The 25,829-nt window shown below is 49.8% G+C and overlaps 1 protein-coding gene across 1 annotated transcript in view; it reads right to left on the bottom strand.

The window, feature by feature from the left end:
• Positions 1-25,829, bottom strand: part of csmd2 (CUB and Sushi multiple domains 2) — a 228,656-nt gene that overhangs the window by 41,443 nt on the left and 161,384 nt on the right. The window contains exons 31-44 of the mRNA XM_084695567.1: positions 22,608-22,802; positions 21,785-21,901; positions 19,897-20,010; positions 17,457-17,552; positions 16,843-17,046; positions 15,560-15,684; positions 11,803-11,899; positions 11,591-11,695; positions 11,040-11,158; positions 9,730-9,799; positions 8,217-8,333; positions 7,778-7,987; positions 5,583-5,771; positions 1,669-1,846 (exon numbers count right to left, since the gene is read on the bottom strand). Of these exons, the coding sequence (XP_084551693.1) occupies positions 1,669-1,846; positions 5,583-5,771; positions 7,778-7,987; positions 8,217-8,333; positions 9,730-9,799; positions 11,040-11,158; positions 11,591-11,695; positions 11,803-11,899; positions 15,560-15,684; positions 16,843-17,046; positions 17,457-17,552; positions 19,897-20,010; positions 21,785-21,901; positions 22,608-22,802 (1,936 nt within the window). The remainder of the gene's footprint in view (positions 1-1,668; positions 1,847-5,582; positions 5,772-7,777; positions 7,988-8,216; positions 8,334-9,729; positions 9,800-11,039; positions 11,159-11,590; positions 11,696-11,802; positions 11,900-15,559; positions 15,685-16,842; positions 17,047-17,456; positions 17,553-19,896; positions 20,011-21,784; positions 21,902-22,607; positions 22,803-25,829) is intronic.

Raw genomic sequence — 25,829 nt, 5'->3', positions numbered from 1 at the left:
CACGTTCTCAACCCTCATTAGCATTCTCCTCATCCCACAGCCAATCAGCAACCTGGACGCTCCGTTGGAGAGGGAGATGAAGGAATGGACAGAATAGATAGAGGAGTAATGGAGACAGGGACGTGACGGAGAGTTTGGGAACCAGGGGAGGGTGGCGGGGAGAGGAGGGTGGGAAGAAAGGAGGGAGGGTGAGGAGGAAAGGATGGGGACAAAGTAGAGGAGAGAAGGAAGGGAAAGAAGATGAGGACAGGAAGAGGACAGGCGAGAGAGAGAGAGAGAGAGAGAGAGAGAGAGAGAGAGAGAGAGAGAGAGAGAGAGAGAGAGAGAGAGAGAGGGAGGGAGGGAGGGAGGGAGAGAGGGAGGGAGGGAGGGAGGGAGGGAGGGAGAGAAGGGGCAGAAGGAGGAGGGAAATAAGGAGGAGGGGGAGAGGGAGGAGGGCGAGAGGGAAAGAAGAGGGGAATAAGGAGGAGGAAGATCAGGAAGAGTAGGAAGAAAGAGAGGAGGAGAAGAGACGAGGGTTGAGAGGCACAGAGGAGATTATCCAGTGAACTGGACCTTGACTCTCTCATTCCTGGAAACAAAGAGAAAGGAAAGGCGCGGAAAAAAAGGAGAGTCAAGATGGAAGACGGAAAAAAGGGAAGCGAGAGAGAATATCGAAAAAATTAGACTTGGGAGTGAATGGTGAAGGTGATAAAGAAAATAGATTGCTCTGAGATTGGGGCAGTAGATAGCAGGGGGTTAGAAAGCGGGAGGCAGACCTAAGGCCAGTACTACTGTATGTAATCATACTGGACAAAATCTTATATTGTGTCTGATAAATCTAGAACACACTGCACACAGCCAACACACACTCAGAAAACCATGTCAGCATGGTCAGTTAGGACAGAGTTAACACACTGAGGGCAGTAGACCTCCCAGTCTACCAGTCTACCAGTCTACCAGTCACAGTGCGGACAGTATGTCTACTAGTCCACCAGTCACAGGGAGGGCAGTATGTCTACTAGTCTACCAGTCACAGAGAGGGCAGTTTTTTTTTACTAGTCTACGAGTCACAGAGAGGGTACTTTGTCTACTAGTCTACCAGTCACAGTGAGGGCAGTGTGTCTACCAGTCTACCAGTCACAGTGAGGGCAGTGTGTCTACCAGTCTACCAGTCACAGTGAGGGCAGTGAGTCTACCAGTCTACCAGTCACAGTGAGGGCAGTGTGTCTACCAGTCTACCAGTCACAGTGAGGGCAGTGTGTCTACCAGTCTACCAGTCACAGTGAGGGCAGTGTGTCTACCAGTCTACCAGTCACAGTGAGGGCAGTGTGTCTACTAGTCTACCAGTCACAGTGAGGGCAGTGTGTCTACCAGTCTACCAGTCACAGTGCGGACAGTATGTCTACTAGTCTACCAGTCACAGTGAGGGCAGTGTGTCTACCAGTCTACCAGTCACAGTGAGGGCAGTGTGTCTACCAGTCTACCAGTCACAGTGAGGGCAGTGTGTCTACCAGTCTACCAGTCACAGTGAGGGCAGTGTGTCTACCAGTCTACCAGTCACAGTGCGGACAGTGTGTCTACCAGTCTACCAGTCACAGTGCGGACAGTGTGTCTACCAGTCTACCAGTCACAGTGAGGGCAGTGTGTCTACCAGTCTACCAGTCACAGGGAGGGCAGTGGGCCTACCAGACAGTGATGTAGTCGTGAGGGCCGTGGATCTGCAGCAGGGTGAAGTTCAGTTGCACTCCCATGCCCGTCGCCACGGTGATCAGCCAGGTGCAGTCTGAGGAGCTGGGGTAGTCGTCAGGGTAACCGGGAGAGAAGATGGTGCCATTGTCTGACGTGATGTTCCCCCCACAGGGTACTGGAGGGAGAGAGAGAGAGAGAGAGAGAGAGAGAGAGGGACAAAGAGGGGGGCAGGAAAGAGAGGGGGGGGAGAGAGACAGGGAGTAGACAGTGACTAAAACCGTGTACAGAGAGCATGATATTTCAGCAGAATCTGTAAAAATAGGGATTCTTTTTCTCTCTTTCCTCTCTCTCTCTCTCCTCCTTATTCTCCACCCCTCTCTCGCTCTCGCTGGTTTTGGGGAGCTTGTCAGGGCTAAAGATTAACCAAGAAAGCCTGTTAGCTAGCGAGGCCTTGGGTGGAGTGTTCCGGAAAGATAAGGCCCCAACCTCCTCCCGGAGGGGGCAGGACGGGTCTGGGGGGTGGAAGGGGGGGAGGGTGATAGGGGGGTCACGCTGAGCTGCATAAGGGACGACAGCTGGCTGACAATGAGTTGGTCCATGTAAGCACAGACCCCTCTGGATCCCCAATACATATGTTCTACAGGCACACACACACACACACACTCACACTCCAACGCACGCACACACTCTTCCAACAGAGTCCGTGCTCTGGGGCTGTTCAATGTAAAGTCTAAAGGTGCTGTTTCACTCTTTTTATATGGAGCCCTCCCAAGACACATAGCCAGAGACAAAAACACAACATCCTGGAGTCAACGGCACAGTAAAAATCCCACATAAAACCCCTGCACGCATGCTGACACATTCCCATCCACACTACACACACACACACTGACCTACCACCACGGTACACACACACACTTTACTATCTCCACACATTCTCAACAACCTACGCACTACACCCCCCCCCCCCTCCCCAGTGTGCTGAGACGGAGCAGAAGCGGAGTATTGTGCAGCGGTAATCCCGAAGTTTTGAGAATACCCTGCCTCTCAGCTCAGACTGGGAGCACGGGAGCCCTTGGCTACTTGGAGACGCATGTGTTTGCCTCCGCTCGCATCTCTCCTTCCCCTGTCTCTACTCTCCAGCTGGCTGTCCTCTTTAGAGCGTGCGTGAGCACGAACATTGGACTGTACGTGTGTACGTGTGTACGTACAGTGTGTGCGAGTGCTTGTCTGGGGTGGGCGCGTGCGCGTGCGTGCAGCGTGAAGGCGCAGGCCGTGTTAATCCCCCTGGCGGAGAGTGACCCTTTGCTGTGGGCCCGGCTGCTAAATGAGCTATCGATCACGAGCATTGATTAAAACCTGGACACTGCAATCGAGGTGAGCCGTGCGCCGACGCCATCGATCGACCGGTCGGGGCGAAAGAGAGAGGTGGAGAGGGAGAGAAGTGCGTGCGCGTATGTGCGACTGTATGCGTGTGTCCTGCATGTGTGCATGCATGCGTCATTTTGTTGAGACGATGTGAAGGGGTAGGACCTGTAACACCCCCCCCCCCACACCCACCGCCACCTTCCTGTGACAGTGATCTATCTGGACCAGGCAAGATGGAGAGACACCGAGAAAGACCAGAGTGAGAGGAAAAACGTTGCCGATTCGCAAGCGAGTCCGGCGGTAAGGCTGTGATTGTGAAACTAACACGCGCCCAAGATGGAGGGATGAGAAGGGAGGCACAGAAAGCCCAGGCGAGGATGAGAGGACACGGGTGAGATGAATAGAAGAGAAAAGAGGGAAGAGAGGATACATAAGCTGTAAGGGACGGAGGGAGCCGATAAACAGAGGAGAGAGGGGATTTTGTTTTATCGTCGAGGACGGACGCGAAGGAAGCAATGGAAAGTGAGAGGAGGATAAAAAAAAATCTTTCTCAGAGCTCAGGAGGAAGATAGTTTGTGGTAGTGGGGGGGGGGGGGGTGGGGGGTGGCAGATGGAAAGCTGGGCCAGACAGATTGACAGACGAGCGTATAGACGGATGTGTAGATAAACGGCGAGCGAGCGAGCGATGGACAAACAGGGGAGGAGAGGTGAGCAAGCCGGGGAATGAGGATCGATTCCTGCTCTCGCCGTGGACATGCATGCAGACAGGAGAGTGAGAGAGAGGGACCCCGAATGCTGACCTGCTGACAGGATGAGGGGAGGAGAGACGGAGGAGTGCAAATGAAGGGACGGAGGGAGGGGGGGAGGGCAAGGAGGGAGCGGCGTTAGCTAGCGTGTTTGACCGGGCCCATCAGCACATCCCCAGTGAGGAGCAGCTACTGAGATGAACTTACTCTTCGCCTGGCCTTAGTACGAAAGCAGCACTCAACGCTACATTACTGTTTGTGATTCCTGCAAATGTCTTTTCTCTGCATGTTGTATTTCAGGTCTCATAAGTGACTGCACCCATCCAACTGTTCAATGTGGCACTTAAGATGTTCCGGAATTTAGCTGCACTGTACGATGTGATGAGTCCGAATCCACTGGATTTCTGCTATCTACGAGCACTACTTGTACATTATGTCCATTTGAATCAAATCAATACAACGTCCTGTTTCCACTTAACGATTTACAAAAAGACAATCTGTGAAACGATTCCGATATTTTCCAGTACGATTACCAAATGTCAAGCGCTGGTGGGAGGTGTGTTCAGGTGTGTTTATCTCTGTGCTGTCCTCCTCGCTCGGCCGTTTCAGCTGGTCTCTTCGGCGCGTCAATTCCACTGCTCTCCAGTCTCAGCACAGGGAGGAGGTGGGCTTTGTTTACCTCACCTCCGTTTTGGAAGAATGGATGGAGATGTTGTGTGTGTAGTGTAGAGATAACTGTGTGTTTGTGTGTGTGTGTGTGTGATGATGTGTATTTGGAGAATGGCTTGCAGCTCACACTGGCACAGGAACACAATACACCCATCGGCTCAAGCGAACACACACACAGCCACGCACACATACCTTTGTGCACGCTCCCACACAAGGGTGTGAGTCACCTCGTGATTCACCCTCGAGCCAGACAAAGCGAGAGAGACAGATCCACCTTCACAAACTCTAAACACGAGTTGGAGATCCTTGCCACCACTCTTTCAAGCTCCTTCTCCTCTTCCATCTCCTTCTCCTCGTCCATCCATCTTTAATCTCTCTCTTGCACGTTCGTTCCTTCTCGCACCCCTTGACACACATTCATTCACGATTTCACAAGCATTGCCGGCGCACACACACACACACGCACAACTCCTTGCTCCAGTACGGTCCCCATCGTAGGACCACTGTCATGGCCGTCCTTTCTCCCTGGCTGGGCCTGGCACCAGCCTTAACAAATCACTGAAGATCCGGAGTGTGAGAATTTAGGCCAAGGACAAGGGGTTCTCTCTTTCCTCCCCCACTTACATTTACATGTAGTCATTTAGCAGACGCTCTTATCCAGAGCGACTTACAGTAAGTACAGGGACATTCTCCCCGAGGCAAGTAGGGTGAAGTGCATTGCCCAAGGACAAAACGTCATGAGCACCGGCCGGGAATCGAACTGGCGACCTTCAGATTACCATCCCACTTCTCTGTCCTCCTCCACATCTCCTTCGCTCTTCACTCCCTTCTTGCGCCTGGTGTTGATTATGGTGAACAGATCTCCAGTCTGCTAGAGTGGGAGGTGTGAATAGGCCAACGGGGTCATCAGCACTAGTCCTGAGGCCAGAGTCAAGGTGGACACAGAGCGCCCACACGAGGACTTTGTTCGGGGGAGGGGGGGGGGGGGTGAGTTACTGAAGACATTGCCTTCTTCTGTGGCCATGTGGAGTGACCTATACAACCTGGTCCTAACTGAGATAGTAAACCCACAAGAAAATAATTAGAATTAGAATAACTTAGAAGCAGGAAGTGAGTTAAGCAGAGTACCTTCGCAGCGAGGGAAGGGGTGGTCCCAGTTGCGCGTGGTTCCATGTTGACAGGTCAGGATCGACTGTCCAGTCAGCTGGTAACCCGGGAGACACTCGAAGGAAATGGATTGGCCCACGTTGTAGCCCGCCCCCACGACCACCCCATAGTGGAAAGGCTCCGGGTCTGGGCATTCTTGAAGCTCATAGGCTAGGGGAGGGAGACAGACAGGGAGATGAGCCAATTGGTAAAAGTCATGCAAAGTAAGATTTACAATGATCGATAAAAAAAAATCTGAAACAGCAAATGTAGCCTCTGTATGGACAGAGAGTCAAGGTAATTGAACTGGGAATCATGACATTATCAAAAAATGCTGCTGAAAAGTAAAACGGATGCCTGCCTTGTCACGTAATAACCTTTCTTTATCTTTGTATGAATGTCTCCGCTCTACTGTGATAACCAATCATGAAAAGACAGACGAAATCTTCGGAGTGAATACAATTTGTCATGCCTCATGACCACAAAGGTTTAGCCAAGTGTCAACACATTATGTCTGAGTCTGCATGTGATAGGGGCTGACAACCTGATGAAGAGCATTTTAGTAATACCTCATTTACATAATAACATCATTTTTTCTGGCTAAGTGGACACCACAGAAGACACAAAATGGCTGCCTACACTCGCTGACAGTTAACAACCATCTCTGCCCAACCTCACCACACAGCTGCCAGACACACACTCATTTATGCTAGAGTGTGAGAACAGCTACCCTGACATCTGTGCTCCAACCTCCCCTTCGGTCTCCCAAACTTTCTCTCTCGTTCTCTCTCTCTCTCTCTCTCTCTCTCTCTCTCTCTCTCTCTCACTCACTCACTCACTCACTCACTCACTCACTCACTCACTCTCTCTCTCTCTCTCTCTCTCTCTCTCTCTCTCTCTCTCTCTCTCTCTCTCTCACTCACTCACTCACTCACTCACTCACTCACTCACTCACTCACTCTCTCTCTCTCTCTCTCTCTCTCTCTCTCTCTCTCTCTCTCTCTCTCTCTCCTGCTGTCTCTTTGTTTATCTTTCTCCGCCTCTCTCGTTCTATTTCTATCTTTTTCACTCTCTGGTTAGTTCTCTATGTTCATCTCCCTCTCTATGTCTCTGCCCCCCCCCCCCCACACACCTCTTCTCATAAAGGTGTTCTGGAAAGAAAAACTTTTTCTTCCCCCCCAAAAAAAACAATTAGAAACGCCGGTGGCATTCTTCCCCTGTGCTGTGGCGCATTTTCATGCAGTCATCACAAGCAGGGCGGGATTACGCATCCGTTTGTCAGGCGGGACACAAAGGCAGAGCAGGCGGTGAGCCTTGAAGGCAGTGTGGATATAAATAAGAGTAAAAGAAATTGATTTCTATGGATCACAGCATCCTTTGTGCAAGATAAGTCATGCAAGCTTCGCAAAAATAAGAGAAAGGGGGGTGGTGGGGGGGGGGGGGGGTAGTGGGAGGAGGCGAGGGCACTTCCAAATAGAATGCTTGATTTAAATGCTAATGTACACATAATTATGTAAATGCCAACACTACCATTCACTTTGCATTCTTCTTCTCAGAATCCTAATGTTAGCAACTCTGTGCACCTTTAGTGTTGGAGCTAAAGGTCCGGATATTAGGATGAGGGGCGGGGGGGGGGGTCTTATGGTTGGGGGGAGACAAAGCTACAGAACAACGCCCATCATAAGTTTAAAACTAATTAATAAACATGCCTCATATTGGTGCAAGCAACTTTTCCCTTTTCAATATGTAGATGTATCCAGCAGTGGGTTGTAATAGATCCACTTTATTGGCCAAGTTCTATGAAGACTTCAAATCTCACCATACAACTGCAGCACATGCCAGGGGTTAATTGGGAGAAATATAACGCAATTTAATATGGAGACAAAGTGGTGCCACTTGCCAAGGATTGGGAAGAATTATATCTGCATGTATGATTCAGTGAGGGACTGGTTATTTGCTGATTGTGTCAAATCAAATTAATATTTCTGATAAAATGCCAGCCAGATATACTGCCTACACACCCTTCAAACTCCGGATGTTGAAGAGCTCCAAAAAGTGATGTTCAAAGAAACATCTAATTTTACATTCTGATAAAATGTGTAACTAACAAACAAAGATAACTGACTCATAAAGTGCCAGGCCTGTTTCACTTCCTGTTTCCTGTATGTGCCTCTTACCCTGGTACTCGAACCTGAAGCCTGGTTTGTTCTGAGAGTGGTCGCTATGGAAATAGATTGTGGTTTCGTGGGAGGTTGTAAGGAGGGAGGAGGGCACATCCTGTCCGCTGAATCGCCCAATCACAGTGCTGGTCTCCAGAGGGCCGTTTCGGATCTCCAGGAAGTCGTGGTTGGCTTCGGTGGAGAAGTTGAGGAACTGAACATGAGCTCCTGGGAGAAGGGACAAGGAGAAGAGAAGGAGAAGAAAGGATGAGTACAGATGAGAGAAGAGGGTGTGAGCAGAGGAGAAGAAGGGTGAGGAGGAGAGAGGAAAGAATAGGTGGTGACACTGGACAAAATAGCTACATAAACTCAATGAATACATTAATTAATTCTGTCTTTCTTTCATCAATGGTCCTTTATATCCATTATATCCATAAACAACCTTGATTCCACTTACCGTATCCAACAGGCAGGTAGATTCTCCAGGTGCAGTCGCTGTTGCTAGGGTAGTTTCCAGGGAAACCAGGGCTGAGAATCATTCCCTCCATGTCTTCTTGGATGCCTCCACATTGAGCTGGGCAGAGGGGTGTCAGGGTCATACCACTGTAGCACTGCAGCAGGGATACTAGACTGTGTGTTAGGAAACATGCTTCAGCAACATCTTGGCCAAACCTGCGTCTGTAAACCAACAGCTATTTATAGAGAAAGAAAAAAAAGCGAGAAGAAAGGATAGAAGTGTCGTTTGTAACTGACAGGCGAGGGAGGGTTTGATAAAATGGGTCAAATTCACCTCTCACAGGAATCAAAGAGTCTCTCCAACACCTTTGTAGTCCACTATCTCTTCCTCTGGTATCTCTGTCCTCCACCCTCCTCTCCTCCCTCTCCTCCTCCCTTTGAGACTAAACCACTGATTGATTCAAATGTCACTTTGATTGAAACCCGGGCAAAGGCCTCAAAGGGAGCGAGGCAAAGAGAGAGGTAGAGAGGGATATGAGGATGGAAGATGACAGAAAGAAAGCGAGAGGGCGAAAGAAAGAGTATAAGAGAGAGTGTGTGTGTGTGTGTGTGAGAGAGACAAAGACAGTGAGAGAGAGAGAGAGAGAGAGAGAGAGAGAGAGAGAGAGAGAGAGAGAGAGAGAGAGAGAGAGAATGTAAGATAAAGAGAGTGAATGAGAAAGAGAGGAAGAGCAAGGAAGAGAGTTAAAGAGCGACAGAAAAACAGAAAGAGTGAGATAACAAGAGATAAGGGACACTGTGGGAGCCGTGCATCTCTACAAGTCACCATGTTGTGAGGCACGCGAGGAGAGGGTGAAAACTGGCGCCCTGCGCAAGCGGAAGATGGAGAGTGATCTGGAAACTGCTGACGCTTGTAAACGCCATGAATCTCTCCCAGCTTCCACCAATCAGGAGCTGCGATGGAGCTAATTAGGCGATAGTAGGTCGTTCCAATAAGTGGAGCACGTTTGTCAAGATTCACGGGCAGAGAGGCCAGCAGGGTAACAAATATGGAGGTAGGGAACCGTGGTGAAAACTGGAACACACACACAGACACACACAGACACTGTACACACAGCAGGGAGGAGACAGGGTACTTTAGCGAGCGTCTATGGGGACCTTGGGCGCCAGCCGCAGGTATGATGGGCAGGATAATCATGTGTCACTGTGAGAGGACCTTGGATGAGAGAGCAGGCGGAGGAGGAGAAGAGAGGAGAAGAGAGGAGAAAGAGAGAGAGAGAGAGAGAGAGAGAGAGAGATAGAGAGAGAGAAAGAGGCAGGGGAGGAAGAGAGAGAGGGATTGAAAGAGAGAGATAGAGAAGTGGAGAGGGGTGATAAGGAGAGAAGGGTGGTCGAGGAAGAGAGGGATGATAGATAGAGGGAGACAGGGGTGGATAGAAAGGGAGAAAGGGATGACAAAGGAAGAGAGGGATGATATATTGAGGGAGAGAGGGATGGAGAGAAATAGTTCTTACCGATGCAGAGAGGGGGAGGGTAGTTCCAACGTCTGACGGTTCCAGGCATGCAGGAGATGTGTGAGTTCCCCTGCGAGCACACACACACACAAGTAGAGAAAGATACAGAGAGCAAGAGAGAGAGAGAGAGAGAGGGAGAGAGAGAGAGTGTGAGAGAGAGAGAGAGAGAGAGAGAGAGAGAGATAAGAGAGAGAGAGAGAGAGAGAGAGAGAGAGAGAGAGAGAGAGAGAGAGAGAGAGAGAGAGAGAATGAGAGAGAGAGAGAGAGAGAGAGAGAGAGAGAGAGAGAGAGAGTGAGAGAGAGAGAGGGAGAGAGAGAGAGTGAGAGAGAGGAAGACAGAGAGAGACAGAAGCACAAAAGAACAGGCAGTTCATTAACTGCTTTCATTGTGGCTCTAACTGTCTCCGGTCTTTTTGAGGCAGCTATCTCTCCCCCCACCCTGCCACTCCCCCTCCTCCCCCCCCCCCCCACCCTCCTCCCTTTAAGCAGCTCATTGGAGACCCAGAACCAAAGAGAGACAGCGTCCCGGGGAGATCTCCACATCACACAGACAGCCAGGGAAACAGATCAGAAGGGAAAAAAGGGAGGATTGATCGTCTCTTCACTAAAAGGTTCAACAGAGGACAGTGGGACTGTACTAAGTACAAGCCTGTGGGCCTGGGGTGATGACAAACAAGACTCTGATCACCGAGGGAGGGGGGCGGGGGGGCGTTGGTCTGTGTCGTCTCATGTCTGGCCGAGGGGGAGGGGGACTACAGGAAATAAAGTGAGTTGTTTTTTTCCGGGGCTGTCTGTGGGACTGTCTATCTGGAGGAACAGAAGAGCTCTGTCTAAAGAGCCTGACTCTACACCCACGTTCTGCTGACTCTACACCCACGTTCTGCTGACTCTACACACACATTCTGGGAGGTCACAGGTAAAGGGCGGTGACATCCCTTCTGCTCACACATCAACTTTAGATTCAGTACATGTGTTGGAAAATCCTAATATGAATACGAACAATGATACATTTGAGTTGTAATGCGCCTTTCTTGCACTCAAATCACTAAGAGGCTTGCTTTGTGCAGAAGCTGCTACCACAAAAATCACATGCTACATTGGGACCATAGGAAGTGTCAACCATACAGCGACAACCATACAGGAAGTGTTGCCGTAACAACCACAGCCTCATTTGAATGCCTCGCCTGGTGTAACCTGCGAGAGGTTGGGCCGACGCTCCGTAAAGAACGTGCGACCACTCAGTTTGTGTTGCCGCAACAGCCAGTGCAGTGTGTCCCAGACATGTGACCATGACGACCGCAGCCTGTTACCTGCAGGGTGTATCCGGGCTCACACTGGAAGGAAACCACGTTGTTCATCTGGAGTCTCTCCCCCACCTTGATAGCATTCATAGGGATAACGGGCTCGGGACAGCTGGTGAGAGAGACAGCTGGAGGGGAAGGCAGTGGGGAGGGCGGGACGTGGACAGGGTGGGTGAGGAGGGGGAGAGATTGGAAGAGGAGAGAGAAAAGGGGAAGGGGAGAGAGGTATGGAAGGAAGGACATAGGTAAGGAGAGAGGGAGAGGAGGAAAGAGGGAAGGAGGGAGATAACGTGGAGGAAAAGGGGGAGAGTGAGGAAAGGAAGAGGAAAGAGAAAGGGGGAGAAAGAAAGGTAAGGGGAGGGAGGGTCAGTTATTGGTTGTCAGAGCCACAAACCAGAATATGCAATCCCCAAGAAGTTTGTGATCAGACACTAAAAAATCGAATTTCATGAATTTCATTAAGGTGTTTTTGATCTTCCTCACTGTTGACCCTCGGTGACCCTTATGGATCAGGTCCTATGGTTTCACTGTAGTGGGTGAGACAAATCAAGTGCTCTTACTCTTGTACTCCAGTCTGAACCCTGCTGCAGACACACTGATATCAGAGAAGAAGTGAAGATAGAGCTGATTGGATGTGCTGTTGAGGAGGGCCGGGACTGTCGTGCCTGTGGAGAAAGTAGAGTTTAGCACCAGAAAAAAGGAAAAAAAGCTTGTGTAGCAAGTCTCACACACACACACACGCACGTACGCACGTACGCACACACAGACCTACCAGAGAAGCTGCCCAGCATGGTGTCAGTGTTGTCTCCTCCATCAAACACCTCCAGTGAGTCCCAGTTCTGCTCTGTCACAAAGCTGATGACCTGGATCTGGAGAGGGGGAGGAGAGCATAGGAGAGTGAGAGGGGGGGTGAGATAGGAATACAGAGGAGGGGGGCCGTGAGATAGGGTGGAGAGAAGAGGGGGAGATAAAGGGAGGAAGGTAGAGGAATAAGATGTATTTGTGTGTCTGTGTGCATAACGCATGCATGTGTGTGTGTGTGTGTTTGTGAATTGAAAGAGGCAGAGGTAAAAAGCCAGGAGAGGTAAATATTTGGACAGATATTTTCACTCCTGAGTCCTCATAAAATGAATGCTGGAATTGGAGGGTCACAGCTGCTGTGGTGAGAAATAGAGGATGCATATAGTCACATCTGACTTACTTATCGAAAAATGTGCGACTGTGTGTCTGCGTGTGTGTGTCTGCATGTGTGTGTGTGTTTGTCCTGTGATCTTCATTTTCTAGACTTCTTTGGGGGGTGTTATCATTCAGAGCACAAACATCAGAAACAATACATCAGTAGTCTGAACAGCTCTTCCTTCCTCTGTCATAGGTCTGTCCTCTATCTGCATCTCTCCCTCTGTCTCTCTCTCTCCTTCCGTCTCTCTCTCCGTCTTTTTTCCTTCCCTCAGTCATAGTTGTCCTCTCCCCACCTCTCTTTCTTCCCTTTCTAATCGCTCCCTCCTCTCTCTACTTTCTCCTCTCTCACACACCCATCTTATGTTGTCCTCCTGTTCCTCCTGTCTTCCACATCTTTTCACTCCTCTCTCTGTATCTCTCTCTCTCTCATTTCCTCTCCTCCCTATTCCCATATTAATCTTCAAATGGAATTTAAATTTACAAGCGCATAAAGTTTGGCAAGGACTTTTATTTTTACAAGAGCGTTTTATTGAACTGTTCATCTTGTGTTACGTCTTCTCATCCACTCGGAGGAGAGAATGACAGCAACCTGAAAGGATGAGCAGCGACACAACTTCAGTAAACCGTCGCCGAAAACTCCAGGGCTGGTTGAGAACGAAAATGAAAAACATTAACACTGTCTATCTCCCAAGTGTCCATTTGGAAGGCTGCCTTCAAGGCATCTACTGTAGTAGAGACAGCGCGTCGAGCTATGTGGAGCGTTTCTGTCTAAAGATGGCTATGGATTCTATCATGTCACTGTCTATTCCCTTGTCAACGGCTGCAAACAATCACAGAAGCTGTTTGCGTGCTGCTTCACTTGGTAGAACATTGAGAACGCTCCTGTCCTGAGGTTGAAACTCCATGTGTCCCTCCTTCACTCACACTCATTCACTTCTCTCTGTTTTGGTTTCAAATGTTGCATCCTCTCTCCCATCTCCCCATCCCATTTTTTTCTCTCCTTCAGTGTGTCCCAAATGCCTCCACGGCTCCCTCCCTCCCTCCTTTTCCTGGGTCTCTACCTCTCCCCGCCTCCATTCGTCTGTCTCCCCGCACCCTTCCCCCTCTTCTACTTCTCCCTTTCCCCTCCACCCGGTCCCCTCCACCCGGTCCCCTCTTCCACCTCTCTCCTCCCACACACTCCTCCCCCCCCCCTACTGCCCCTTGTCCTCCCCGCTCCTCTGCCTCTCTCCTTCTCCGCACATCCCCCACCGTACTCCCCCCCCCCTCCTCTACCTTCTCTTTTTCTGCCACAACCTCTCTCCTCCAAGCCCCCCCCCCCCCCCGACTGCGCTGCCCCTCCCCCCCTCCACCCCCCTCCTGCCCCCTGGCCCAGCCTGATGGTTATGGATCGGATGCCAGCCAATTAAAGGGGCGGTGTGCGCTGGCGGGGAGCCAGGGAGGACGGCAGATCACAGATTGATCTTTCATTAGGGGGCCACTGCAGAAATGTGCCGGCGAGGCACCCTGCTCCTTTAACTCCTCTCCTGGATCGTGACACTCCAATCTAATGTGTCTGCTACTCTGCTGCTAGGCACTGAGATGGAGGGAAGAGAAAGGGGGGGGGGGGAGAGAAGGAGGGAGAGAGATGAAGGGAAAAAAAAGAGAGGGAGAGAGAGAGGTAGCTGGAGAGTGAATGAGGGATAGAGAGAATGAGCGCGAGAGATTGCGTAGAAACAGACCCCTCTGGTTATCCTTTAACACTGAGGAAGTAGAGTGAGTGGGTCTTAGTGTGGCGCACACACACAAACACACACCAAAAATAAAATAACAATGAACACTTGAAGTACAGATTATATGTAATCCGTTTACTGCTGCTATTCTTTATTCAGTTTACCTGTGTGTGTTTGAGAGTGTGTGTATGTGTATGTGTATGTGTATGTGCAAGCGCACCATCAGTGTGTTCAACTAAACCCCAGAGAATTCTTTTAATTAAGTAATTTGATCAGCAAGGCCTAATATAGTCTCTCTACCTCTACTTCCCCTTGCCCTTCCATCCCACCCTCTCCCTCTCTCTTTCTGACTTTTTTTCCATTTCCAGCTATACCTTTCCATTCCCCTTTCTCCCCTATTAAGTGTGTTAGTGTGTTTGCAGCTGTGTGTGTGTCTCAGTCATCTGGGACTAAGTGCTAATGGCCCTGGGAAGACACACAGGTCATTAGCCACACTGGTCTACGACAAACCTCACACTTTCTGTCAGGCTCCTCCTCAGAGACCTCGAGGGTTCCTAGAGGACACGGCCACATGGATGTTTAACACCAGGAGGGGTCAAACTATGACCCGCGCCATGGATTCAGGAAATACTATATGTGTTATCGCAATTTACATGTTTCATGCATGACATCATTTTCTCACGAACGTTGGAGAAGGTGGCCATTAGAGTTCCTGTTCATGTGTCAGACATTTTCTCCTCATAGTAGAAATGTAATTATAGAGCCCCCCCCCAGGGACCTGACTAGGGGGTCCTGGTGTAGGATAAGCTTCACAGTTACAACCTCTGTGTTCTAGATGGTTACACATCTAAAACAGTTGCAATTACCTGAACATACAGGGTCAGACAACTCTGTCTGCCGGAACCCAGGAACTTTAAAGCCTGTAGCAGACAGGAGCTAACGCGGCTAATCAGCTAGCCCTGTGCCCAAGCGCTAAGCTGCTAGCTTATCTCCAGACAGGAGATACAGCAGCCAAAGCAGAGCATAACTATAGGGAATAGAGGCTAATATAACACGGCATGAAATCTGCTAACTCCTTGTCGGTGTGGCTAAAGAAGGTGTATGTGTTTGGGTGTGAGTGTATGCGTGTGTATATGAGTGATTGCATTTGCGTGCATTTATGTGTGTGCATCTATGTCTATGTGTGTGTGTGTGTGAGAAAGAGACAGAGAGAGAGAAAGAGAGAGAGACAGAGAGAGAGAAACCAGCAGAGTACCAGTGTAAAGCAGAGAGCCGGGTCTCAGCACAGTTAGGCTTTGGGGGCATCAATAAAGCCCTGCACTGTGTTCCTCAGGGAGGGGACTAAGGACCAAGGTTTATCTTGGATAACAAAAAGGTTTATTGGTTGGTGCCTAACTTTTCTAAGTCATTTGATTTAGGTTTACTGCTGAGCTGCAGTGGGAGCACAGCATGTAAAACATGAAGCAATGTTTTGGCTTCAGTCAGGACTAGCTTTGGAACTATGCAGAAACGTTGGCTGAATGACTAGACACTAACATACCAGGATATACTAAATAGAGTAGAACATAGTAGAGTAGAACAAAGTGGAATAGAGAAGAATAATAGACCATGGCTGAATAGAATACAATAGAACTGTACCTGTATTCCAGATCCTTCTGGAACAGTGATCTTCCAGACACAGTTCAGGCTGTTCAGGTAGGGCTCAGGAAAACCTGGAGACAGTATGGTACCAGTCCTCTGGGTCAGATTCCCTCCACATGGTACTAGAAGAGAGAAGGAAATAAGAGGAGGAGGAGGAGGAGGGGAGAGGAAGGGAGGGGAGGGGAGTGGAGGGAAAAGGAGAGGAAATGAGGAAAAGAAGAAAAGAGGAAAGGAGATGGGGAGGGGGACAGGAGAGAGATGATGAGAGGAGAGGAGGGAAGATGAGGAGAGGGGGAAGGGAGGGAGGGAGGGAGGGAGGGAGGGAGGGAGGGAGGGAGGGAGGGAAGGAAGGAAGGAAGGAAGGAAGGAAGGAAGGAAGGAAGGAAGGAAGGAAGGAAGGAAGGAAGGAAGGAAGGAAGGAAGGAAGGAAGGAAGGAAGGAAGGAAAAGAGAGCAGATAAGTACAATATAAATGAGGAGGAGGAGAGGAGAGTAAGAGAGAAAGAATCATTAAAAACTGAGAACTAGATAGACAAGCTAGAGAACTGAACACCATCATGACGGCGATGCGAGAGGGATAAATGGGGGGTTGGGGGAGGATGAGGGATGACATAACACACCCTCACAGGTAGAGCACAGAGCTCTCCGTGGGAGAACACAGGGAAGGAGTGTTCACCATCTCCAAACACAGTCCTCACTGCTCGCTGGAACACACAACATCTGGTGGCTGCACTGGAGCGCACATGTAAACATCTGTTTCTGTCCTGTGTGTGTGTGTGTGTGTGTATGACCCAAGGCGGTGCCTACCACCTGTGTGCCGGCTGGCTGCGTTTGGGCACAGTGCTACGGGCGATGGATGGCAGCCCACGTCTGTCTGGGAGGGGCTAGTTAGAGGCGAGAGGGAGGAGGGGAGGGGAGGAACGAGAACAAGGTGCAGCATCTGTGTGTGTGTGTGTGTGTGTGTGTGATTACTGAATGAACCCAGTCATCAGTGTGGGTGTGTGTGTGTGTGTGTGTGAGAGTGTGTGAGAGTGTGTGTGAGTATTTACCCAGTGTGTATGTTTTCTCCTACTTATACAACTAGATACAGAGTGTTCCCAGTGTGTGTAACTGTATGTGAGTGTATGTGCATATGTGTGTGTGTGCGTGTGTGTGTACGTGTGTGTGCATGCATGGGTGTGTTTGTGTGTGTGTGTGTGTGTGTGAGTGAGTGAGTGAGTGTGTGTATGCGTGTGTATGAGTGAGTGTTTGTGTGTGTGTGTGTGTGTGTGTGATCCCCACCTATACAGCTGGGTATGGAGCTGTTCCACTGTGCCAGGGCGTTGGGCACCGTCAGACACTCAATGGCAGAGGGTCCCTCCAGCACATACCCGGGGCTGCACTCGAACCGGATCACCGCCCCCACCGCAAAGCTGTTCCCCATGCGCCGGCCGTTCCTCGGCTCGGGCACCGAGGAGCACTGGGTGGCACTGGTCCTGGGAACCGCTGGAGGGAGGGAGGGATTAGAAAGGAAAGTGAAAAAGAGGGAAGGAGTTAAACGAGAGAGTGACAAGGAGAGAGGTAGGAGAAAGACAGTGAAAAGGTGGGAAAGACCAAAGAGAGAGTGACAAGGAGAGAGGTAGGAGAAAGACAGTGAAAAGGTGGGAAAGACCAAAGAGAGAGTGACAAGGAGAGAGAGAGAGTAGACAAGAAGAGACAGTGAAAAGGTGAAGAGGAGGATGGATGGAAGATCGGCTGAACCAGACATTATGACAGACTTGTGACAGTTGATTCAAACTGTCCACAACCATATTGTGTTATTAGTTTTAAACAATACACTCTCAATCAACGAAACTTTTTTCAACTCTTATCTTTTGGATTGCGAGTGTCTGTGCACTTGTGTGTGTGTGCCTCACCTTGATAAACCAGATGGAAACCTCTGGAACTGGATTGTCCTTTTGATGTAAAACGAATCAGAACCTGATTGGACGTTGCCAGGGGCAGAGACTCGCCTGGGTAAGAAAGGAAGAGAGGAGAGGAAGAGATAAAGAGAGGAATAGCGACACAGAAATCAGAGGAAATCTATTTTACTGACTGTTCTCACTCAGGGTCCGAGTAATGTATCATCTCAAACCACATATCAAACCAAGATATTTAGCGGTGTCGTTTGACTCAACCTCCCTCCCTCGCTCCTTCCCTCCCTCGCTACTCCACCCAGTGGGATCAGTACAGTGTTGACTGGTTCACAGCAGTGTGTCTCATTACTCTGTGTCTACTTGCTGTCATACTGTGGAGAGAGAGACAAAACGAGAGACGGAGAGGACGAAAGAGGGGGAAGGAGGGACAATCTACCCACACATCCCTAAGGCCAGCATCTGACTGTATGTTTGTGTGTATGTCTGTACGTGTTTGTTTGAGCGTGTGTGTATCCATTGTGTGTGTATGTGTGTGTGCGTGCATGTGTTCATGCTGACAACCTCCTACGGTGTCCTGCAACGACTCCGCCGTGGTAGCTAGGGCACTGTCACTACGGTTACACAAGTTCCACCACAGGAACTCAGGGCATGCTGGGTAGTTTATTAGAGAATGTCCTCCACATGGTGTCATGGAATTTATGTTTATTAATGGTTACGGAGACAGGTAGTCATTCAGAGAAAGCTAGGGAGGGAGGGAAAGAGAGGGAATTGAAGGAGTGGATCACAGGTATGGAACCTAGCCCAGCCCATGGCTCCGTTCCAAATCTCTTTCTTGCTGCTAGAGTGATTGCTTGTCCCTCCAGACACCTAGTGTACTCTTTATCTCCAAGGAATAATTTGGTTGAAACAGACAGCCAACCCAGCCTATCAAAGGCCAATGTGAACTCATTACCATAAAACAGTACTTCAGCCTATCACAGCCCTCAGAAGAACGGAAAGTTCATCAGGCTGATCTGAAATGTATTCCTTTCATTAATACCTTGACAATTATTATTTTTTTCACACAGATGTGGCTTACTGCCTGTGTTTGAAAGTGTTGAAACATAACTGCTGGTAAAGTTGTGTTTTAATCACAGCAAACAGTCCCAATGTTTTGACCACGAAGCTTAAGTGAGCACCCCAGTAATTATTACGCAGGGGCGGACGGTGTGATACTGTGTGTTTGTATGAACAGTGTATCTCTGTATGTCTATGTGTGAGCGTGCGTTCCCAATGCTTGTAAATTCACACCTCTCTGGTTGCGAGGGTCAGCTTGCATAAACGTACCGCACTGTGACCCCCCCACACCCCCCACCCTCCTGCGCTTTCAAAAACTCCCGTTTGATTCAGTGGACGGAGTTTGTAATGCTCTGCCTGGTTGGTGGTAGACTATGAGCGTGCTCAGAGGAGCCCTCAGTGAATATATCCTGCTGTTTATTGAGCTGTAAACTGGGCTGTTCCCAGCCTGCCCTGGACTGGAACCAATGTAATCATTCTGCTGTTGTCAAGCACTGAGAGATGGAGAGGTACCCCGGAAAGTCTCTCGTTGTTTACCCACCCCCCCCACCTCCTCCCCGGCTCTCACTATCGCAATCTCTCTCTTATCTGAGTTTTCCCACTTTTCTCATATCAAGTTGGAGCCATGCACATGGCATCTCTTAGTATGTGTGTGTGTTTGCATGCATGCTAGTGCATGTTTGTCTCCTGTGTTCTGTGTGCGCGAGGGTGTGCGAGGGTGTGCGAGGGTGCGCGAGGGTGTGTGAGGGTGTGCGAGGGTGTGCGAGGGTGTGCGAGGGTGTGCGAGGGTGTGCGAGGGTGTGCGAGGGTGCGCGAGGGTGTGCGCGTGTGCGCGCCAGTCATCCAAATGGGTCACACAGCAAGGTAGACTAAACAAACGCACGCGCGCACTCAACGTGTTGTACGACACCCCTGTGAATGTTTAGTTTCACCTCAAGTGTGTTTACAGCTCTCAGCGGCCCACCTAGGGAAGCACAGCAGCGCTGATGTCAGCATGCGGCGCCCATTACAAAGCCCTGACGCAGATACACAATACACACGACGCCGCTCTCTTTAGCTGCTGTCATGTTCAGACGCAGCAAAAGGCAGTCAGACCAACGAGGCCCCAATGGTGTTGCTGGTTTGTTTGTGTTCTTGAAAAAAAACAAAAAAACTCACAGGCAATAAATGTAGTGCATCTTTGTCGGATTGTAAGTATAGGGATACGCGCGTGTGTGTACCTGTGTGCATGTGTGTGTATATCACTGCTTATGTGAGTGTAGGTGTACCCGTGTGTGTGTTTGCATGAGTGTGTGTGTGTAACTGTGTGTGTGTACTTGATGGTGTGGATGTGTACCTGAGTTTGTTTGTGTGGGTGTGTGTGTGTGTGTTTGTGTGGGTGTACCTGTGTGTGCCCCTGACAGGGAGCTGAGGACACGAGAGTGTTGAGTGGCTCCATCGTACACCTCTACCACATCATTCAGAGCCGTCTGGAAGAAGGCAAACTGGCTGAACACCACTGGAGCAACACAAGAAACACAGGAAGACCAGGGTCACATGACAGGAAGTAATGGCAAATCTCGGAATCACAGAATATTTATTGTTACTGGACATCATCCAGATACCTGACACCAGACACTTTGCTAAATTGTGTTTATCAACACCAGCCCCAGTTATTTGACACAACAGAATATGACAACATGAAACAGAATGAAATTAGTTTTACATGCTCTTTTGAAAGGTATCTAATCAGAACTAGGGAACATTGACAATCAGTACATGTAGCTGTTAGCGATTCTACATCAAGCTTTCACCATTCCATCTCTTTAGCTCTGATTGCTTTAATCTATTCAGGCCTTTCAGATCCAATTGCACAGGGGCTGATTAGTATTGAATGCCACAGGTATGAGGATTAGAAGAGACAGAGAGAGTAAGAGAAAGAGATGGGGGAGAGAAAGGGGGTGTGAGAAAGACAGCGAGCAAGAGAGAGCATGATGACTTCCATTAAAGGTGATGATAAGGCCTTAGGCAAGTGACTCATGCATTTCTGACTCAGCAACCTTCTCTCAATCTTTGTCCCTCAGAATGTATTTCTCTGTACATCTAACTCCATCTGTCTTTCTCTCTCTCTCTCTCTCTCTCTCTCTCTCTCTCTCTCTCTCTCTCTCTCTTTCTCTCTCTCTCACTGTTTCTGTGACACTTTAAGAGCCACTAATTTGCTTCACCATTCATACAAAATGGCTGCCCGTTACCGGTGCGTTAGCATAATGTGACCAGGGGGGTGCGAGGCAGAAGAAGATTTTGGTTCCACATGATGGAGCATTCTGTCCAGGCCTCGGGATATGGGCTTTAATTACTCACATTTCCCCTCTCTCTTTTTCTCTCTCCCTCTCTTTTTTTCTCTCTCTCTCTCTCTCTCTCTCTCTCTCTCTCTCTCTCTTCCCCCCTTTCTCTTTGTCCGTTCGACTTCTCAGAGTGAAATAGGCTTCCATCAGACTTCAGGAACGGTGATCTGGTCGTTGGCGCGCCTCGCCAGGGCGTCGGAATGGGCCGAGCGACCTCCAGATGGAGAGGTGGCGGCGTGTAGACCGGGGCTGGATCAGCGGGCGCCCCGCCGCCACGGTGACATGAGGGACGGTGGGATTCAGGAGCCCTCCCCCAGAGCTACCCTGGTTATACCCTCATTATTCCAACATATCCACGGAGAGAGAGGGGGGGGAGGGTAGAGAGAGAAATGTGGGGAGAGGTGGGGAGAGAGAGGGGAAAGAGAGTGTGTGTGTGTGTGTGTGTTATGAGTGTGTGCTCTCACACACAGTTCGTACTAAATGCTCCAGTGGGTTGGTAGAGAGACCATAGCAGATAGACTATATTAGGAAGTCTAACCTTTAGAATGCAAATGCCAGGAGGACACAAATGCCAATAACAGCAGTTTCCACTCTGTAAGTGTTTCTGCTGCAAGTTCCTGTACCTTGAAAAGTGTGTGTATGGAGCTGTATGTAGAGATGAGCCCGGACAGAAAGAGAGAGAGAGAGAGAGAGAGAGAGAGAGGGAGAGAGAGAGAGAGAGAGAGAGAGAGGGAGAGACAGAGAGAGAGAGAGAGAGAGAGAGAGAGAGAGAGAGAGAGAGAGAGAGAGAGAGAGAGAGAGAGAGAGAGAGAGAGAGAGAGAGAGAGAGAGAGAGAGAGAGAGAGAGAGAGAGAGAGAGAGGTAAAGGCAGAGAGACAGAGGTGGGGAAAGGAAGAGAGAGGAGGGAGAGAAAGACTGAAAGACAGCCTGTGTGGGTGTGTGTCTCACCGTAGTCCGCTGGCACGACCACAGAGTAGAGACAGGTTCTGGCGCTGCTATAGTTGCCGGGATAACCAGGTGACAACACAACGCCCTCCAACCCTGAATACTGCCCTCCACACGGAGCTGAGAGAGACAGAGACGGGGGGGGGGGGGTAGAGAGAGAGAGAGACAGACAGTAAGACCGACATAGAAAGAAAGAGGAGACAGACAGGGGACAAGACAGACAGGCAGAAACATTCAGTGGGGACAGGAACACAGAGAGGAGTTAGAGATTCAATTTCTCTGCTTTTCTCTCCATTCCCCCGTTCTCCCGCTCCTAAATTACTTTTCTTGCTGGATCGGCCGCCAGTGGAAGATGTCCCTGGTGTTTGCAAGAGTGAAATTGCAATGTTTTCTAAGTGTCCCTCTGGGTTAGCCCAGAGAGATGAGGCTTGAACCCCTAAAACCTGCCATGGGTGTGTGTGTGTGTGTGTGTCACAGAACTTTACTCTGAGCTGGAACAATGCAGCCTTGGCAAGGAGGAATATTCCAGAATTAGCAGGCCAGCAAACATTCACATTTCACCTGGCCATATGCAGGATTCTGTCATGCTGTATTTGTGAACCAAGGGGTCTGTGATAATGGAACAATGGAGATCCCTCTCTGTAATGTACTACAGTTCTGTCTCCTTGTGTGTGTGTGTCGGGGAATGGTTCTCCCTGTGTGTGTGTGTCTGTGTGTGTGTGTAGCCCCAGCCTCTCTCGCACCACCACCCCCAGTCTATCCCCCCCCTCCTCCACCCCCACCCCCCATAGCCCCCTCCAGCCTCCCCCCAGACCCCACCACTCACCTATGCAGATGGGTTTGGGCTTGTTCCAGCTGGGCTTGCTGTCTCCGCCCATGATGCAGGTGAGCGTGGGGTCTCCCTCCAGGGTGTAGCCGCTGTCACAAACATAGGTGACCGTGGACCCCAGCTTCAGGTCCCCTCCCATCCTGCTGCCGTTCCTCACCAGTCCCGGCTCGAAGCACGACTCCCTGGGGTTCTCTGTGGTGTTGAAGGAGGGAGGAGGAGGAGTTGGTGGTGGAGGAGGTGGCAGAGGTAGAGAAGGAGGAGGTGGAGGTGAAATAGGAAGAGGGGATGGGGTAGTGGTGGAGGATGAGGTGGTGGAGGAGATAGAAGAGGAGGAGGTGAAAGAGGAGATAGCGGAGGAGGTGAAAGAGGAGATGTTGTAGAGGTGGTGTATGGGGGGGTGGGGAGGAGGTGAAAGAGGAAGAGGGGATGGGGTAGAGGTGGAGGAGTAGTACATGGAAGATAGAAGTAGAGGTGGAGGAGAAGGAAGAAGGACACAGTGGAGAAAGAGGTGGAGTGAGTGAAGAAGGAGGTGAAGGACAAAGGAGGAAGAGAAGGAAGAAGTGAAGGAACAGGTGGAAATGGAGGAGGTGGAGGTGGAGGAATAACAAAATGAGTTCATTCACATTCGCAAGTTATGAGAAAACCAGAGGACACACCCAGGGTCTTCTGCACAATCTTCACTTCACTGTGTCCTCAGTTTGTATGTGTGTGTGTGTGTGTGTGTGTTTGCGTGCCCACTGTACAACCACATATCAATCACTCACTAACCAAAACACTCCTCACCCACCTCTGAATAAACTTCACACTTAAGTTTCAGGCTCAATTCAGCCCTTCGTCACTCTCCCTGGCGGAAAATGTGCTTTAGATAACACCCCTGTCCAGCCTAGCCTCGACGTCACGTGTCAGCCTTCTAAAAAAACCAGCATGTTCAGTCCAGCTTTCATCTCATCTCAGTGTTAAGCGTACTACAAACACAGTCCCGACTCAGTCAAAATGCGCAGCTCAACTTTCGATGGACATACTGTTAGAGAAACCCTTAATGTTCACCTCACATTCGCACTGCCCCACACCAAATGATTTGTTAAATGTTTATATCATGAATCAACCAAGAGAACTTGGAATACAGGTCACTTTTCAATGACAAACCGGCGTCTGTTCTCTAAACACACCCAAGCTGCATCTCCTGAGTCATGTTCCTGAGTCATGCTGCAGTCATGGTTTCAACAGTGAAAAGCTGTCTTCCACATTCGCATGCAGGTAGAGTCAGCCGCCAACCTCAGAACCCCCTTCAGGCCCCCAGCCCTCGGCCCCTAGACCCAGAGCAAGACCCGTCCGCAGACTCTAACCTCTCTCTTTTCCAGCCCCTGCCAAGGCCCCAACCCTGATCAAAACCACAAGTCTCTCCATCCCAGCCCTGGCTCGGGCCCCAGCCTCAGTCCTCAGCCTCTAGTCTCATAGCAAAGCAGGTAGAACAGATCCAGCTGGCTCTAAGTGTTGAGCCCTTCCCCAACATCACCTCAGAGAGTCCTCTCAGCAGCCCAGCCGCACTCACCACCTGGAGTGGCCCATTTAGATAACCTTGCTCCTACACGCCGAGAGAAGGCCATTAACCGCGAGCTTGAATGTGTGTGCGTACGTGTGTGTGTGTCTCCACCAGCCCTGTGTGTAAGTGTGTGTATGTGTGTGTGTGTGTGTGTGTATGAGCATGAACCTCCACACCCTAATGATGTTTAACTGTGGTTCAGCCATGAGTAGTCTTGGCCTGAAAAGTCTCCCCCCCCCCCCGCCCCCGACCGAGCTCAATCAGACACGGCCAGACGGACACGGAGGGAGACAAGACGATTGGTCAGTTATGTGCCCTGGTGGTGCCCTGGGGAAACTTCAGGATGTGATTTCGGGGAAGCCAGACTGACCCAATATGATGCTGGCTCTAGCCAACTTTACATCCCTAATCCCTAACCAAGACACACACCAAACAGATCCTACCAGTGTGTGTGTGTGTGTGTGTGTGTGTGTGTGTGTGTGCGCGTCCAAGGCAGTAATTTATGTATTATCTGGTTACGGTTCATTAGTGGAGAGAATTGGAAGTAAGGAGTGGGAGGTTCTGCTGCGACACACTGAGCCCATCTGCTGGTCCAGACTGTCCTCACAGAACCACACACTGAACCACACACTGATACACACACTGAACCACACACTGAACCACACACTGAACCACACACTGAACCACACACTGATACACACACTGATACACACACTGAACCACACACTGATACACACACTGAACCACACACTGATACACACACTGATACACACACTGATACACACACTGATACACACACTGATACACACACTGAACCACACACTGATACACACACTGAACCACACACTGAACCACACACTGATACACACACTGATACACACACTGAGTCACACACTGAACCACACACTGATACACACACTGAACCACACACTGAACCACACACTGATACACACACTGAACCACACACTGATACACACACTGATACACACACTGATACACACACTGAGCCCACGCTGAACCACACACTGATACACACACTGAACCACACCCTGAACCACACACTGATACACACACTGAACCACACGCTGAACCACACACTGATACACACACTGAACCACACACAGAACCACACACTGATACACACACTGAACCACACGCTGAACCACACACTGATACACACACTGAACCACACACTGAACCCACGCTGAACCACACACTGATACACACACTGATACACACACTGAACCACACACTGAACCCACGCTGAACCACACACTGATACACACACTGATACACACACTGATACACACACTGAACCCACGCTGAACCACACACTGATACACACACTGATACACACACTGAACCACACACTGAACCACACACTGATACACACACTGAACCACACACTGATACACACACTGAACCCACGCTGAACCACACACTGATACACACACTGATACACACACTGAACCACACACTGAACCACACACTGATACACACACTGAACCACACACTGATACACACACTGAACCACACATGAATACACACCGAACCTCTCATGCTCAACTTGAGTTTGTTCCGGGTGAACTGAGAACATTCTGAAGATCAAAAAACAAAACAGCAAATAATACCTTTCTTTTTCATCTTTTAGTTTCATTATTCCTTTTGATTTCCTG

Source organism: Hypomesus nipponensis, chromosome 4 (assembly GCF_054491055.1).
Source record: "Hypomesus nipponensis isolate SF chromosome 4, ASM5449105v1, whole genome shotgun sequence".
NCBI classification, from domain to species: Eukaryota; Metazoa; Chordata; class Actinopteri; order Osmeriformes; family Osmeridae; genus Hypomesus; species Hypomesus nipponensis.
Note: the sequence above shows the minus strand (reverse complement) of the source record. Positions and strands in the feature narration are given on the sequence as shown.